The sequence below is a fragment of the Haliotis asinina genome, chromosome 8 (genome assembly GCF_037392515.1).
Source record: "Haliotis asinina isolate JCU_RB_2024 chromosome 8, JCU_Hal_asi_v2, whole genome shotgun sequence".
In the NCBI taxonomy this organism is placed as follows: domain Eukaryota; kingdom Metazoa; phylum Mollusca; class Gastropoda; order Lepetellida; family Haliotidae; genus Haliotis; species Haliotis asinina.
The window spans coordinates 40,054,719-40,073,793 of NC_090287.1; the positions used below are offsets into that span (position 1 = coordinate 40,054,719).

The window sequence follows — 19,075 nt, forward strand, 5'->3', positions numbered from 1 at the left end:
GATGGGGGCTCGTCTAGTCCATCGTGATAAGTAATCGTACGCCACATTTCACACACAAGTCAAGTGTAATGTTACTCTCATTTGATTAACTAATGCGAAGGGAATATCACGCGATTGGGCATTTAATGATCCGGCTTGGCATTGATGTTATATTCTACAAGAGCACTATTATGATCAGGCAGTAATGTTCTAATACTGGCCAAGACGGGAAGCAATTTTGTTTTCGGCTGTTTCGGGTCCCCATCGACAAGTGTGGTTGTTGTTTAACATCGCAATATTTGAGCTATATGCGGGCGATCGATGAATAACATGCGGGCGATCTGGGCACGATAATCCAGCAGCCAACAGCATGGGCAGTTGGCATGTATCATCCAATTTAGCGAGCCTGACCCCCGACCCGGTTAGCCTGTTTTATGACAAGCATGGGTTACTGAAAAACAACTCTAACCCGGACCTTAACGATCCTTAATCGACAAGATGGTTAGTTAGAGCAATAATCTGACGCACTTTGTCTTCTTTGGGTTTACTTCGCCCCGGTGTGTCTCACAGGCCCTGAACCACATTATTTTTGCTCTCTCTCTCTCTCTCTCTCTCTCTCTCTCTCTCTCTCTCTCTCTCTCTCTCTCTCTCTCTCTCTCTCTCTCTCTCTCTCTCTCTCTCTCTCTCTCTCTCTCTCTCTCTCTCTCTCTCTCTCTCTCTCTCTCTCTCTCTCTCTCTCTCTCTCTCCCCCCCCGCCCCAAACACTCGAGGCAATGCAAAATCTCTACACGAAGCTAGTCTAAATTTTACTTGGGTCAGGATCTGATTATCCCATCTCAGCGGGGCTCCTTGTCTGTGTTCATGGAGTGATCTGTTTGCATAAGAATTATAATATATTCGGGCACCAAGCGGTAGTCCAACTTCGACCATTGTCTACAGTCGAACTCTGACCACTGTCGCAGATTGTGATACGTTAGATCAGGAATCTGACATGTTGCATTCAGCGTCCATGTCCACAACTAGACCGTATCTACCATGTCTAGTAAGATCTTGAATCTGCTGTAATGTGTTCATTCAGGGTCAACATCGACCAGATAAGTGTTAGACCATGAAGTTTGTCATGCACCGCCATTTACATCAACACTGGAATGTGATTTATCAGGTTGCCAGGATTACTCACTGACATGCCATGGTATTTCACGCCCACCCTGGCAAATTGCTGCAACCTTTAAATATGCTAAGGCTGTATGTACAAGCTTGCACCCCACTGCGTCCCCTACTGAGACTAAATGACATAATTGCATATCTGTATCGATCTATCGTGTAGATCATAATAAAACAGCAGTGTATTATGGAACAACGTTGACTAACTGGTTCCATTACGTGAATTCAAACGTAACAAACGTAAGGGTGTTGCAAGGGAGAGAGAGCGAGAGAGAGAGAGAGAGAGAGAGAGAGAGAGAGAGAAAGAGAGAGAGAGAGAGAGAGAGAGAGAGAGAGAGAGAGAGAGAGTGTGTGTGTACATTTCGTCATCACGGTTCTGCCCGCATAAACAGGGTATGACTCAACAAAGTCATTATTCTCTTTCATAATCTTCACAGATTTCGAGATGAACTTTTGAAATATAATTTGGTTCGGTTACCAGTCTTTCACTGTACAATACGAAACATAATCCCTGCTCGCCTTTGGTAAACAACTCTTTAGCACTTAAGTCGAGTGTAAATCATCTCCTAAGATGGACCTGACGCAAATATTCACTGCTGATTTTAAGGAACATGGTATCTTAGGTTTCTTCTCTAAAAAGTCCCGCGACAGACAACTGTACGTTCTTCCCCATGAACGTGAGCGCCACGTGTGTCGGTGTGACTCATGGGAGCCGGAACTCTACCCTGCAGGAACACCAGCCCGGAGGTGCCACGAGAACATTATTTTGAACTATCCCATCTTCTAACCACACCTTCCATACATTTTCTGCTGCACTTCAGGCCATATAACATCAAAACACATCACACGAAAGATGTCTTAATAACAATAGCCTCGGTACCAATCACGCCTTAAACGACTTCAAGCAATCAGACACATCGACTGAGCTCAAACAAAGGTTATTCAAGAGACGAGATACCGTCGTATTCATAACGCTTAATTTCGCAATATATACAGTTATGTATGTTTTCAATAGTAACAAATAAACCCATAAAAACTAAAAAGGAGAATATAGACATTCCCCGTTAGGACTTGCAGGGAGGTCTAGTCAATAGGGAGTATAAACTGGTTCAGTGACTGCGAGAACCGGCTAACCGACATGATTTGTTTACAGATCGGACTATGATAAACATATTGTATTGCATGGAGGGGTCAGGTCATCAATGACCTTTTTCGATTCATACAGCTTCGTTTTCCTTCTCTCAGATATCAAATATTCCAGGATGAAATTCATGAAAATCGTAAAAGGTTTCATTTCCTATTCCAAAGTGGATCTCATCTACACACGAGATTCCACTTTAACGGGCAAAATGGAAAATAACGATATCAATAAACCGTTTTATATCAAATCCAAAAAACGATAATAAAACTGAAATGTAAACTAAAATGACACATTAACCATTACCTCATCAGTGCCACTCACGTGGAGATTCCGTTACACTCGATCTGGATTCATAGCCATGGAATTTTAATCATGGCATATTTCAAAAGCATAATCATTAAAGTTAACGAGAAACGAATAACGGGATGGAGATTAGAAATTATCGATTAACCAAGTTGAAGGTTCCCTACAGACAGTAATAGTGAGATGAGGGGCCATGTGTTGTGAGATCCCCGTGAGTACCCGTGAGAGGAGCTGGAGAGCTCTCCTAGACGCCACAGCTCCATTGCTAGTCTGCCTCACAGTCTCTGAACCACATTATTTTCCCTACTGCCCAGCCCTCCCTGCAATGCTAAACTCAGCATGAAGCAAGTCTAGACTTCCTCGGGTTCTCCCATCTCACTGGGGTTCCTTTCCATTCAAAATGGATTTATTACAATCCAAATTATAAAGATTTACATTCAGAGACTAAACGTAGTCTTCTCCAGTTTGGCCAGGGCGGTAGGGTAGCCGATTTCAGGGACATGCTAGCGGACTATGCATTATGGTCGAAACTGAGACAGCAGAAATTGTTTCACGATTAAGTACTTTCTGGCGACCCGTTGCAAAAACTGGGGTACATGTTTCTGTTAACAAAATCTTTAACGCAGTCAGTTTATGCCTTTTTCCAGTATCCTCCTTTAAAGCATCTTCGTCACGCCGAAAATTCGGGTTCGATTCTCCACATGGGTACAATGTGTGAAACCCATTTCTGGAGTCCCCCGCCGTGATTTGCTGGAATATCGCTAAATGCGGAGTAAAACCACCCTCACTCACTTAGTGTGGCCAACCATTAGGCTGAACGTGTGTGCACCGTGCAAGCAGCAACGTACACTAGCATGAAAACATGTTCCATTTATGTTGGTTGGAGCTTTCCTTCCTCATTGAGATTTCGTATTTAAGTTTTGAGAATCACTTAAAGGTCTGGAATTCACAGAGGCGTTGCCTTATTTAAACGACAGCAAAGCCCAGCTAAGGATGGTTGCATCTGTTCTGTTTCTGGCTATGTAAACTAATGTGCAACGCAATGTGATTACTTTTTTCCTTTTCGACTTGAGCTTAAACGGTTTCATGAAAGTCATCGCGTCATGAAAAGTGAGTCTGTGAATGTTCCTTTATCATGCCTTTAACATTATATCGCATCAGTCAAGGCGTGGTACATCAGAAATTGGGCTCCATGTATAATAAATAGTTCTATCGATAATGTGTGTTTTGTATTGCGCCAGACTCCTTACAGAAAGTGCATTCTCAAAGCTGATATAAGCACTGTTGTCCATGGATCTCTCGTGGTTCCATTTTCATTCTCAGCTCCCTGGGGAATATAGGACCCTAGTTAAGAGCTAGAATGTTAACAGCCAAAATGTCATGTGATGATGCCATTTGATGTAGGGAATCGAACCCTTTAGCATTTACCATTAAGGTACCCCTTCACCTGATCATAAATGAGGAGGACAAAGGAAGTAGTAGATTTAGCATCGACGATATAAGGAACCTAACCACCCGATACCGTTCGTCGCCTCTTACGACAAGAAAGTGTTGTGGAGCAAGTGTTCTACTACTGCTACTACTACTACTGCTGCTGCTGCTACTACTACTACTACTACTACTACTACTACTACTACGATTGCAACTACTACGTTTTTCTACTGTATCTCCTAGCATCTGGCGATGTAGCTCAGTCTCTCCAGTATCTCGAGAATCTAAGAGATGTATTCGACTAGTCAGATTCCATACCCATTAAACGAAGGGTGGTGCTCATTTATCAACCACAGGTTTGACTGAAGACGTCATATAGATATACTAACCACATACCCTTTCCAGTCCATACTCATGGTTCGAGTGGTTTATATCCCACATTGGACACGACTATGATACCGGTTAAGGTGTACTCGTTTGTTCCACAAGTCGTAAATTTTTACGACATGCGTTACTCTGGGTACCTTGTTACCCAGGTAACTCAAAAACTCATTAACTGGCAAGATGAACCACAAACCCTCATTACACCCATAGAAATCCATTTAAATGGTGGCCCGTGTCTGTTCAATATGGCCATTCCAAGAACATGGGGAACACAGCTTGCATTCCGGCATGAAACCGCGCTCCTCCCGAGCATGTAAACATGCCGTCGGCAGCACAAACAAGTCTCAAAACATTGAATATAACTGGCATTTCGTCTTTGAGTTTGAAAACTGTGCTAATTCGAACCATTTGAGGCACCATGGAACGGAAGCGTCCTTGCAGACTGCCCAAACTAAACATTAACGCCCAACAGCTAGTTGTAATGACATGGTCTGTATCCAGATTTCTACTTGGTCTATCAACATGGCTTAGTCTGGTATACTTATCTTAGCGTACTTGTACACTGACTTTCTTCTTTGAACTGAATGTTTATTCCACAAAGAGCTAGACCTGCTGTGACGTGTCGAAGCATTTTCAACGTGGGTTTGGTACTTAAATTGAGACTGCGAAGCCCACCCCCGTGTAACAGAATACTTCAATGTACTGTATTGGGGAATAGATGAGACCTTGTACATATCCTTACCTATATTCAGCATATGGTCAAAATACCAGCGCTTAATTCTACAGGTGCTGCTTTACATGTAATAGTTCTGCTTGATTGTATTGCGGTTATGCGTTACGGATGTTAAAAACACTACAGTGAGTGAGTTTTGTTTTACACCGCAGTCAGCCATATTTTAGCCATATTGCGCCGGTCTGTAAGTAATTGAGTCTGGACCAGACAATCCAGTGATCAAGAGCATGAACATAGATCTGCGCCTTTGGGAACCGATGGTATGTGTCAACCAAGTTAGCGTGTCTGAACACCTGTCTGAACCATTCTTCATATGGCAGACAAGGTCCGCTGATTCTATCTTCCCGGTAGCTCACTACTCACTCACTCACTCACTCACTCACTCACTCACTCACTCACTCACTCAGGGCTATTTCACTGCAGCTGATTCCACGTCCTCGAAAGTTTCAAGCAAAAGAAAACATTAACTGTTAAATGAGCACAGAACTTTCTGTTTCCGATGCACGACATATATTCAACAGAGCACACCGTGACAATATAGTACAATATTTAAATTTGTGGCTGGTGTGAGCAGTATTTCAGTTGTTACAGTGGTCCTGAGATAAGTAGGATCAAGGTCCATTATATGTTCTTTAAGACATTGTGAAGCAACGGAATTCGGCAGTCAATGCGTGCTCCTCTGTACATCTTAAGACAAGCATACGGCAATTCGTCATTATGCAAGACGTTTTTATGTCCAAAATACATGTTCTTTGACAGTTTGTGAAATACAGTATGTCAGCGATAACATGGGACACCGTCCCCTCCAAGGATCAGAACCCTCCCCTCCCTGGACAGTCCCCACCCTGTCCCTCAACACATATGTTTATCATCCAGTTTTCGCTATTGGAGGCAGCAAAGGTCACGTTTCTGATTCGATCCTTGACTAAACAAACTGAACCATGTGTAGCCCCGGGAATGTTCCCAGACTAAACTGATTCCTTTCACCTGCCGAGGTAACGACTCTCCCACATGGACACTGCCAAATGAGCTGACCGTCTGCAGATTATTTACATAGAATGTAACATCTTCCAAGCTGCACTAAAAACAAACTGGACGATCACTAACGTCTTCATGTTCACACAGGCTTCATGTATCCAGTTTGAAAAAGATTGCTGTTGGAAACTGTTGCCTTAATATCCTCTGAAAACATTTGTGATCTACTGTTTTCATCTTCATTACATTGAATTATTAACTTTTAATTAGCAATCTGAACACAGCCTTTTTCCGTTTACTATCCCAGAACGCCTCATGCATTTCTGTCACTCGTTTCTCCTAGACTTACGCTTACAATTGGTCTCTATAATTTTAATGGAACCAAATAATTGGATTTCATTTGAAAAGGAGACCCCAATGGGATGGGAGATTCAGAACCTAACGAAATCTAGACATCATTTAGGGCTTCAGTGGTCCGGAAAAGGCTGGACGGAAGGTAAAATAATGCGGTTCGGGGACTGTGAGACAGCTTATCATACCGCCAGACAATTAGTCTTTCGTACAGATCCTGAAGCGAATATATCCAAGAAAGCCCACGAAAGACTAGATTTCCTTAGCTCCCTGAAAATGAAGAAAGTCTCAGGGCTCCATTTCATTATATTAACCTTTCTTTAACTCTGAACTTGTTTTCGGTAAAATATGTTCATTTCAGAGACTGGTTGTTAGTCTACCAGACAATAAATGTGTAGCAGTAGTAAATGCAGCAGACGAGATTATCAAAATGTCTATGAAATCTTGTATTACACATTTCTGGTGCTTATGTTTGTGTGTTTCATGTACAGTTAGATCGATCCACATGAAAGTTTATTTTTTCATAATCAATAGTTTTGTTTGATCAAACCAAATGCCCATATCCCACATTATATTCCGGGGTTAAGTTCTGGTACATTTCATTCGAGTATTACATCAGAATGTAAGAGTCTCTGATGATATATAAAAGGATGATTTCCTTCATGGCATACTGCCAGACCACACAGACTAAAGGCTTACACCAGATCGAGAGAGATTGACATACTGGTATGCGATATACCTCTGTTTGTACCGTGACAATATTATTATATTAACATATAATCGGACAGCCCGCACAGATGTCACGTCAAGCCGCTATAGAAGACGTTTATTGTGAACACAGAGTAATTGTTAATTTCCTTCACGGCAAAGCGGACGCCTTGACCCTTTGGGCGACGTTTTTGCCATTCTTCATCGATCGACGTGAAATGCTCCGCAATGTTTTGATATCAGTGATAGATAACCACTGATATGCATCATTACACACGTTAAGCTAGTCACAAACTGAACATGAAACTGAGGCTATAATTCGTGAAAACGTTACATCATTCCACCATTGAAACGCTGGTTACCTTAAAACTGGGTTTCTCATGTTCGTACGTTGATGGCGTTACCACGATAACTGTAGACGGATGCTCGGTTCGATCACCATACAACTGCCATTATATCCAAACCGGTTCTTTTGAATCTTGACGCAGAAGTATAACTATACAAATGCTCAGTCCATCATTCATGATGACGCCATCTTGATAATGTTTTTCCTTCTCAAGCTAACCATATATGACTCATCGTAATTTTCACCACAGACAGCTTCGAGACGAAATATATTTCTAAGGCATTTTTATCAATCTACTATCGTCAATGAATCCAAAATGCAATAAAACGACATGGAATATCAAAGAGACTACCCGCGCCAGGGCTTACTGAGATAACGTTTGATCATACCATTGAAGACGATCACTACGTATAATTATCATAAATGCAAGTTGTATTGGGTGATATATTCCTTTCGTGCAGATACATCAAACGAAAACAGCCTCACCGCGGATATATCACAAAATATGATATGAGATAAGTAGTTTCCTCGTGTGAATACCCATCAGAATTCATAAAGTCAGATTCCGGGGCCACATATCGGCCGGACTGAAACGAGATTCTTGGGGTCACAGCGAGAGCAGGGAGCAGGAAGTAGATTGAAGATAAGGATTTATTACTCCGGGGAGGTGACCATTCGTTCTCTGAGTCGGGGCTAATAATTAGGGTTAATTACAAGGTGATAAAACTGCCAGGGTCCTATATATGACTATCTGCCCCTTACTTGACCATCAGCTGGAAGGATGAAGGAGCACCACTTACTGTAATTGGATGTAAGTGTTGGGCTTAACCACAGGTGTAGCTTCAGCCAGTGGTGGGTGGGTGTGTTGATGTTGAGTGAGTGAGTGAGTGAGAGAGTGAGTGAGTGCCCTGCATGGTTCAGTGAGAGTGTACTGGATGTTGAGTGAGCGAGTGGCCTGGATGTTGAGTGAATGAGCGAGTGCCTGGGTGGTCGAATGGTAGAGTGAGTGAGCGAGTGAGCATTTGCTTAAACCTGCGTCTACACGGAAGACTGGTAGGAAGTTTTGGTCAGAACTGTGGTTACAGGGTGTGATTTGACATAGTGAACTTAAACAAGAAATAACTGGATGTTAACGTCAAGATAACTAAACTAGTGTCCAAAAGAAACGATACCAACTTTTTTTCAAATTAGTTTATTACTAAGTTATTTGTTTTGTACAAAAACGTGGAAATCCTTATTGCATATCCCAAACAAAGAGTATTTGATGGAAAATACCGGGAACACTTTACCACTTCCGGGGAAAACGTAAATTTCGTGAAAGTGACGTTTCTCGCTCTAGCATGTTCTGCACGTGCATAAAAACTGTAGAAAACGGATGGGTCTACCCGCTGATATGACAGCAACAAAAAGAACACAAGACATGCCACGTTTGACAGGTCACACGTCAGACAGGTCCAGGAGTGGAAGACCACAAGTAACCATACTCGGTGAAGAACGTTACATCCGGGTAATTCACCTGAGGAACCGCACCGCAACAGCGACGTCCACGGGGGCTACAGCACTGGGTCACCGGATCAGTCAACAGACTGTCTACAGGAGACTACGGCAGTATGGTATCCTGCCCCGTCATCCCTGTGGGCCAGGCGAGTTCGACGCTGGCAACGTCGTGACTGGGCATGTGTTCTGTTCTCGGATGAAAGCAGATTCCTCATCTTCAGAAACGATGGACGGCAGCTTGTTTATCGAAGAGTTGGTGGACGTTTGGCGCCTAACTGTGTTCATCAAGTCCGGCCGTTGGGAGGTGGAGGGTTAATGGTTTGTGGTGGCACATGTGGTGACGTCAAGACAAGGCTTGTAATTCGTGGAAATCTGAATGCGCAACGTTATCGTGATGACATCTTACGACCTGTTGTGGTGCCCATTCTTCAGCAACAACCTCGTGGAATCATTTTCCAACAGGACAATGCAAGGCCACACACAGCAGGATTGACACAGGACTTCCTTAACAACGCCAACATACAGGTTTTGTCATGGCCCGCATGTTCACCGGACATGAATCCCATCGAACACTTACAGGACCACCTCGATCGGCAAATCGGACGTCGCCCTGTGCCTTCTGTCAACGTTCAGGACTTGGAACGATATCTTCTCTAGGGATGGCAACGCATCACTCCAAACGTCATCAGACGTTTGACGTCATCAGTCCGCAGGCGTGTTCTCGCGTGTATAGAGGCTGACGGTGGACATACACGCTACTGACTTGACTTTGAGACGCTTCAGTTGACATTTCATATTGTTTCTCTGATTAGTGCTCTAAGGAAATGTTCATTTTTCGACCCCACCCATCTTTAAAGTTTTGTCAAATTCAGTGTTCAAATGTGACTAAAATGAATTATTTTACAGATACTGAGAAATGATTTATCAAAACAATAACACCATTATTAACCGTGTCTATTGTTCTGTTTTCATTTTATGTCGTTGCACACAAGTGGTATCGTTTCTTTTGTACACTAGTTAAGATCATTGTTATGCTTGAATATAACACATTTGTTTCTAATTCGTTTGGGGCGTTAGGAGACATACATCAGTGATACGGATAACTGCGATAACCTACCTATACCTGCTCACTCACTCTATACTACCTGTATCTGACAACATTAACATTCACAGAGGATTTCCATCTGATAAGACAGACGGTGATCATATAAACAAGTTCTTTCAACGTGATGAAAATGGCAGCATTACCGATAATGCCATTAATGTTTAACATTTTCATTAACCATATATCTCACGAGACTTATGGATAGAGTTCCCCTGGTAAAATAAAATCGACATATTTCCAAAAGAATGGATCTCCAAAAATAATGAAACCATCTTTATTCAGTAACACTGGAAACAATATGAAATATTAATTTATATACATCCCCCTGATCTGGTCGACTTGGGCAAGCTCCCCGCAGCGACATGAGGCTGAAATCTACACACATAGGGAATGAATCACGTGACATTTGACATCCATTACGATAAGACTGAGTCGCCCGGGACTCCATTACCCTGATAGAAATTAAATTACACAAATATACATCAGTGCGAGACCTACTCGACATAGAATGTTAACAGCCTTGATTGAGTGTCGGAACAGGGTGATTAAATGACATGTGATTATTAAAGTGCTTAAAGTCATCAGAGATGACGATATTGTTTTTGAAGTGCCGAATATGTGATTTGGGTTCATTGTGACATATGGTATAGTCTGTTTAGTTTTTCACTTTCTCAATACAAATCTTTTGGAGTTGAGCCTCATCCGGGATTCGAACCCACCCTCTTAGAGTCAGGTAGTTAACAGCTAGAACAGAAAGTCATCGATCTAACCCACCCAGCCGCCGCTACTTCCACAAAAATTTAAATCTAGATAGCGTGCTCTGTGTGGCTGGGTGTGTTCGATCCCGAGAGCCCCAAAAAGTACTATGATCTGAGAAAGTGTAAAACCAAATTACATGATATGTTACATTTGTCCACTTTGTAACAGGCATTGTATATATTGCATATATTCGAGGGTTCCTATGAGTGCCATATCAGCGGACTCTTACTGTTATTAAGTATTCCAACTGCAAAATGAGAGCTAGATAATAACTGGTCTATCAGAGCGTCTGTACATCAGGTTTGGCGAAACTGATATTCCAGGTTATGGGTGTCGAGGGTTTTGGTGCCAGTAGATATCCTGGACTAGATAAACTCCCTGGGTCATGGTTCGCGCACGGAAAAGTTTCTATCGTATTTCACTGGCGTGACTCACTCTGAAATTCGGACAGAGGTCATGGAACTAGATTCAAACACAGTGGAGCCAGTGAGGACGTGGTGCTGATTACCCAGTTACGCCAGATTCCACCTCCATACCGTAAATCTGTTAGTTAACACACAGTCACTGTTTTTTAAAAATGTTATAAAAAGAGTCATCAAGCCAGTGAAAACACTGAGCAACACGTACTATACTGACGGGCAAAAGAAAGTGTACAGTTGAAGTGAGTCAGTATGGTTTTACGCTTTCAGCCATATTCAAGCAATATCACGGCAGGGGGACACCAGAAATGCGCTTCGCACGTTGATCCCACGTAGGGAAGCGAACCCGGGTCTTCAGCGAACGCTTTAACCACTAGGCTACCCCCACCGACCTGTAACTTGAACAAACATTTACAAACATCAAAACGATGCTAGGCTGAAAGCAGTCTGCGAAACACTGTAAATGTAATTCAAAAGACACAACTATAATCACGTTTCAAATAAATTACCATCGGAAAACTTTGTTCCTTCTAGTTTTGGAATCGGTTCATTTTGCAACACTATCAAACTGTTGTGCGCACTCTTTCGTTCGGTAGTCATACGTAGTGTAATATTAGAGTCCCCTATTAGTACCATTGTCGTAGCTACACCGGAATAACGAAGAACCTAGATACCGTGAATGCCAGATACCTTTAAGATTCCCTGGATATTGCGAAAAGGTACAAAGAGCGAAAATGCTTCTCCGTGAGTCAGTTTAATGTCTCTTTAATGTCACGATCTGTCTGCAAACACTGGAGAAAGATCAAAATGACTCAGAAGCGGATGTTTGATAACACGATGTTTGTGTGATTGGAGAGAAGTGTAGTTCCAGTCTTGATGGCATCATGGAGATGGGCTTGATAACTAACTCATATAATTTTGGCTCTATGTGTGACCGGAAGTGTTGCCGGAAGGTCGTGGACATGCGGTGTTCTGATTCTCAGAGATCCGTTAACATACTTTTCATGACAATGCTTTTTACTTTGAATAAATCTTCTGTTTCGCACATACTCATGTCCTCTGGCTATGACGATGCATATAAGGTTGTTTCAAAGCTGAAGGGACCTACGGTACCTCGAGATATCCGTATTTCGACATAACAACAAATACACTTATAAACAAGTACGAAGGGGTCAGGGATCGTTTTTAAATCATATACACTGGCAGACACACCGTTGCACTGAACAAATAATACCACTCAACTGTATGAGCCGGGATAGTTATTAGGCACGGAAAACTGATAATATTATACCTAATATGCCTAATTATTACTCATGTGTTCAAAATATCTTTATGAGACTTTCGTACTTGAATAAATCAAAACGTTTGAAAATATCTTGCTTCAATGTTTTCCATATTCAACACCCACTCATTTTATAATCTCTGTACATGTATATCTAACCGGAACTTAAACAAGCTCATGGAAAAAAACCGTTTTGTTCAACCGAGCCAGGCGTTTCATGAGGACCAATTAAAAGGGAGAATTTGTTCCATTTCAGCCTTGAACTGCGCAAATCTAAACTTGAGCACTCATTCTAGACTTGCATGGGCTTCTTCGGGGATATTGATTTCAGGGTCTGTGCGACTAGAACATCGCCCTGTATAATCAATGCTTCCAGTAATACCGCTAAGGTTAGACACTTCACATACCAACAGAACATAACACTCCATTGTCTGCCGTTCGGTACAAAACCATACGGTTGTTTACAAACATAAATGACACGACTATTGCCAGCGAAAAGACCCACTAACTCTGGTAGTGTAATTACAAGCCGCCGTCAGTGAGCTTTGCCTTTCATGTTTGGAGTACATCACTGTGATAAGGTCTCTCGTCAGAGGAACCATGTTATCTGCACCGTATTTATGGCCACTATGTTGATGTTCCGTTTAAGGAAAAGTTGCGATGACTTAATTGTTGACAATTTGGCAAAAATACATAATTCCTGGAAATGTGATAACCTGAGACAACCTCATAGTATTGGTTATTCAATCGGACGTTTTTGGTTCGACTTTGCTGGTGGAATGCTGGTAACCTGAAACCGAGTGGCCTTCCTTTTATTGGTGAACTGGGTGGTGCGAAATGGTCGTTTGACCTACAATTAATTAAAAGATAATACATTTAACTGGACAAGTGACCTTAAGTACTTGACATCGCTAAAATCACACTGGGCATACAATTATGTGGTCAGCCTCTTGCTTGAATAGACTAATGCTTAGTCCCTAAATGTATAATTTTGATAGCAACAAGTAAACCCATTTAGAATTGAAAATGAGCCCCAGTGAGATCCAGAGCAAATCTAGACTTGCTTCATTTCAAGCTTTTGCACTGCAGGGAGGGCAATGTCAAACGAAATAGGCAACTCAGAGACACCTATCGCGTAATTGCGAAGACTGTACAGAAGAGTGTTGTCACAATGAAACACAACTCTTAACACAGAACACTGCTTCGTCATTTATGTTCGATACTTCTGAAGAAGATTCACCGGAAGAATTATATTCTTTCATACAAATCTCATACTACCCTCAAAGTTACCAGCAACAAGCACAAAGTATTCTAACTCAATTTGAGGAAAACAGAGCCCTCTGAACTCTCTCTCCATTTATGCAACTATGTTGACGGAGTGTTGGGAATACAACCACCACCTACAGAACTACTTTCGCCTCTTCGAAGTAATGACATGGTAATGAGATTAATCATCAGCGATACAATAGAGACAATGAGACTCCTTGAGAAGATGCATGGCACCCAAAAACAAGGTCAGCCCGTAATAGAGAGAGACATGGAACGTTGCGGGTTGTCATTATGAACACAAGAACTACTCTACATTTCATTGTGATGCAATGTGATGGAATCATACATCCCCAGGGTCGGTTGTTATTGATCCAGGACTCCCCAGCCTGGCCAGTCCAGCACGTCCCAGCAGGGGAGAGTTACGTGGTCGTTTCCCAGAGCATAAACCCTTTGATGAACTAGTATAGCTGTCAAGATGGATATCCTTCATTGAAGATATCGCAGTTTGATATAAAAGCCATCAAACTGTTATAATTCCACAACGTCTCTATTCATCCCCCAGTTCACGAGTTGTCTGATCGATGGATAGGACAGGATTGTTGGATGCTATTGGATGATGAATAATTATACTGGAAATATTATGTAATGGGTTTAATGAGACTGCCCAACACCTTGTCGGTGGATGCTTTGTGTTGAAACAAACACAGATCGTAAGAGATATGACGGTGTTGCTCTGCCCCTGAATATGCTGAAAATGATACACTTATCTCAGACGGGTACACAAAGTACGCAGTCTAGACTACCAGTTGTCCGACTTCCATTTTTTTACGTTAGGGACACATGTACGTAGGGACAGTAGAAAAGTTTACGTAGTTCTGAAAAAAATACAGAGTCAATACAGAGCCAACAATACACAAGAACTCTTTTGTCTAATGAATGTTTGCACTTTGAGACGACACCCTTCCGCACACAAAGAATATTATAATATTTTCAGAACCACAGGTAAAGCGGGTGTTGGGAAGACGTTTGTGTAGTTGCCACGCCAACTATCATACCCCATGTTGCTTATGATTACGGCATACACTCCACCAACGAAAACATTGACGACCTTAGATTGGACTAATGAGTCAGAATTCATTGTACAGAATTACTACCCTTGGACAAGACAGGATCTTCACATTCCAGTATCTGGAAGGATTTCATAGTGCGTTTTGCCAGCATTATGAAAGCTATTCAGGTTTACTTGAAAGCATCCTCGATCTACTTCTCTTTCGGATGTCTCGTCACATGAGAAACCATGACCTAACCGAACAACTGTATAAAGTGGGGTTGATCTCCCTCACTTTTCTAAGTGTCACGTCACATCACGTCGTCTCACCTTTCCCTCGCTCACTTTTCTAGGTGAAAGTCGACAACTGACATCTTTAACCATAGGATGGACCACGCGACCTTTCTGCACCAAGAAAGGCTAGGTATGTTCATTTGTCGTCATCTGAACTTAACAGTCGGTGTGGGAGCGGGGAAAAGCATTTATTAAAGTGAACGACACAATCAAGGCACCGTGTCGATTAATCCTGACTCTGGTAATAAATGCCAGACACAACGAGATGAATCTGGCGTTAATGCAACTGCGTATCCAACAGTAGACTAACAGCTAGTCTCTGAAATGAACATATTTTACTGAACAAACGTCCATAGTGAAAAAAAATATAATGAAATGGAGCCCTGAGACTTTCTTCATTTTCAGAGACTAAACAAATCTGCAGAGCGATAATTTCTTGGAATTTCTCAACACATGCAAAGATTCTTATCACCCAGTACTGACACGCCGCTGAAGGTATATGTGACAGGACTTTTTACACCCGATTAAAAGGAGCTTCCTTGTTTGAAACAGATGTTCCTATGACCAACTGACCCGTGAAGGTCCTGGATAGAATAGGCCTTCAGCAACCCATGCTTGCCATAGAAGGCGACTATGCTTATTGTAAGAGGCAACTAACCGGATCGGGAGGTGAGACTCACTGACTTGGTTGACACATGTCATCGGTTCCCAATTGCGCAGATCGACGCTTATGCTGTTGATCACTGGATTGTCTGGTCCAAACTCGATTATCTGATGGACCGCTGCCATATAGCTGAAATATTGCTGAGTGTGGCGTAAAACTAGACTCACTCACTCCTATGACCAACTTATGTCCCTACTTGAAATAGTTGGCCCCATGACCTTAGCAGGTGCCCCTCGCTGAGATAGTTGGTCCTTTAACGTAAGCAGGCGCGCCCTAGTTGAAATAGCTGGCCCTGTGCTTTAAGCAGGTGCACCCTAACTGAAATAGTTGGCCCTATGACGTAAACAGGTCCTTAGTTGAAATAGCTGGTCCTTTGACCCAAGCAGGTGCCCTCCTAGTTGATATAGTTGACCTATGACCCAAGCAAGTGTCCCTAGTTGATATAGTTGACCCTGTGACTTAACCATGTGCTCCCCCACCTCACCCCAGTTGATATTGTTAGCCTTATGACTCAAGCAGGTGTCCGCTAGTCGATATAGTTGACCCTATGACCTAAGCAAGTGTCCCTAATTGATATAGTTGACCCTATGACCTAAGCAAGTGTCCCTAATTGATATAGTTGACCCTATGACCTAAGCTGGTGTCCACTAGTTGGTGTCGTTAGCCTTATGACCTAGGCAGGTGTCCGCTGGGTGCATTATTACTATGTATAATCTGGGGAACTGTATTAGTTGGTTCCATGACTCGTGACTGAGATAGGTAGTATTGGCTAGATATGTTACGTCTGTGGCTGAAATACGTGGAACTAGTCCCAGACACCGACTATAATTTAGGCATATTTCCATTTTTGTGCCCATCTTAATTGATAACAGCGTGTTCATCCGAGTATATTGCACCGACCATCAAATTTGACCTCTCCGATTCCAAAACAAGGTTCTTAATCTATCCATATAAATTGCTGGATTAAAGAACGTTCGGTGGAAATAACTAGCATTGAAGTAAAACCAATAAACACTCCTCTAATTCCGCTAATTGAAAATGTTAACCTTGAAATTACACGGTAGGTGACCTACAACTGAAAAATAGGCCCTCTGATTAGAGCGGATGGTTCAAATTGAACCGTCTCCTCCAGCATATCCCCACAGTGCAATGTCAATAAAGATACATTACTGAGGGTCCCGTGCAAGTCTGCCCAGCAGGGAGACGTGTATCGGTGACCCCAGACACAACCCACATGGCCACCTGTAATGGCGAGTGCACTGTACGTAAGGTGTATGAAAGTGTTGAGACAACACGATCTGGCAAGTACCGGAGCGTTGCTCTACATGTGGTGTTACTTGCCAATTGCTTTACTTTGTGAAAGAAATGATTATTGGGTCTGTGGGGTTGGCAATAAACCTGTCTGTGATGTGTCATGTATTTCACATATGTTTTGCCTGCTTCGTGATATACCAGTAACGTGTATTTATATACACCCTACGCATGACTATGGATTCATACATGAAACAATGTGCAGATGTGACGAATGTTGTTTGGTGTTGTTTGGAGTAGGCATGTTGCTATAAAAATATATACCTGGATCTGGTGAAGTGGAATTGAGTGGTGTATTTGTGAGGAGCGGTTTTGAGAGGTTGAAGGAATGGCGTAGGGGGACCGGTGTGGTGGGAATGAGGCAGGGTGGAGTCGTTTTGATGGGAGTATGGAGGAGTGGAACAGAGATGTGTGGTTCTAATGCAGAGTTTGGAAGAGAGGAGCCGGATGGAGCGATTTGAAGTGAGTTTGGGTGAGCGGAGCCGGGTGGAGTGGTTTTAAGGAGCTTGGGGGTGATCGAGCGGTTTCATGGGGTTCGGAGGAGTGGAAAAGAGAGGGAGCGGTTTGGAGTCGAAAGAAGCAGTGGGGAATGGGGTGGAGCGTGATGGAACGCACAGAATGGAGTGGGGAGCAGTGGATTATGAGTTTAGTGGAGAAGGAAATCGAAGGAGTGTAAAGAGGAGGAGCGATGTGGACCGTGGTGGAGTGGATTCGGGTGAAGGTGAGCGGAGTAGGGTAAAGTCAAGAACAGTAGTTTGCACTGGGCACGTGGAGTATTGAGTTTTACTTGACATTTCTTGTGTTTATCACAACGCTAGAAATTCGGAACTTGCAATTGATATATATTATTATATAAACGACACGCCTGTCCTAATATGAAGAGAATGATTCACACACGGCCTGCCCGCCAGGACCATTGCCGCTCCCACTACAAACACAAGTCGGGCACTTTCCAATGTTTATATGATTCCACAGTATTACAGTGGTGTGTGTAAAAGACGCACAATCTCTGAATTACTTCAAGAACATTTAAAGGCATGGTATCAACAATGACCAACGCCCGGCACTGTAGAAGGAGTGTAACATAAAAAAATGGTTGGGTGAGGATAGGTTCCAAAAACAAATTAAGTTTTCGAAACTGTTGCTTAGCCTGGCTGTCAAAAATTCGCGTTACTGATTTATCGCCACACCTCATCATAACCCCTTCATATCAAATATCGATCTTACCGTTGAATGGGATCCTAACTGTGAAGAGTGGAACATCTTTGCCTGCATCCTCTGATCCTCCGATTCCGCTACCTCCATACTTTCCATGAGTGGGGCTAACTTGGGCCCCACCCTCCCGTCCTTCGCAGTCGACTGTTGCACATGCACTGTCTTTACCGACGAAGAGGACGCAGCGGCGTTTTGTCCCGGCCCAGGCCACGTCCCCGTGCCTGGCTTTCTGACCGGGAACTCGACGTTATCATACGGTGCAGCTTCCATCAATTGTTATCACTGGAAGTTCACAGATCTAAAGAGAAATTAAACAGCTCCACAAACACCGAGCGAAGACGTACAGAACTTAACTCTCCGAATCTCATGAGCGAACAGAAGAAAGCTGGAGAACTCTCTCCGTCTCTGCTGAAAGCAAGTGAGCCTATCCTGGCCTGGACGGGGAGATTCCTCACGTGGAACCCGATATCTCCAGCTGCCTGTATGCCAGCTCGTCTGCTACTGTGTAAGCAGACGATATGATGCCAGGCCGGGTCGGGAATGGCGGGAAAAGGGAATCCTAGGAGTACGCGAAGTGTTTTGCGTATGTCAGTCAAGTCCGAGGTCAAGAACTTTCCAGCTACTTGTCGTCAAACATGTGTGAAAAATATGTGAACGGTAGAAACTCATATACTACACACAGCAATGTTCCCAGATT

At 42.9% G+C, this 19,075-nt stretch overlaps 1 protein-coding gene across 2 annotated transcripts in view; it reads right to left on the minus strand.

Annotated features, from left to right (window-relative positions):
* The window catches only part of LOC137293704 (uncharacterized), a 41,364-nt gene that overhangs the window by 15,917 nt on the left and 6,372 nt on the right, over positions 1–19,075 (minus strand). The window contains exon 2 of one of the 2 annotated variants that reach the window (XM_067824410.1): positions 18,391–18,676. In XM_067824410.1, coding sequence (XP_067680511.1) covers positions 18,391–18,648 — 258 coding nt within the window. In that variant the 5' untranslated portion in view covers positions 18,649–18,676. Of the gene's footprint in view, positions 1–18,390; positions 18,886–19,075 lie in introns of those variants that run through there. The other variant, XM_067824409.1, reaches the window with a different exon arrangement.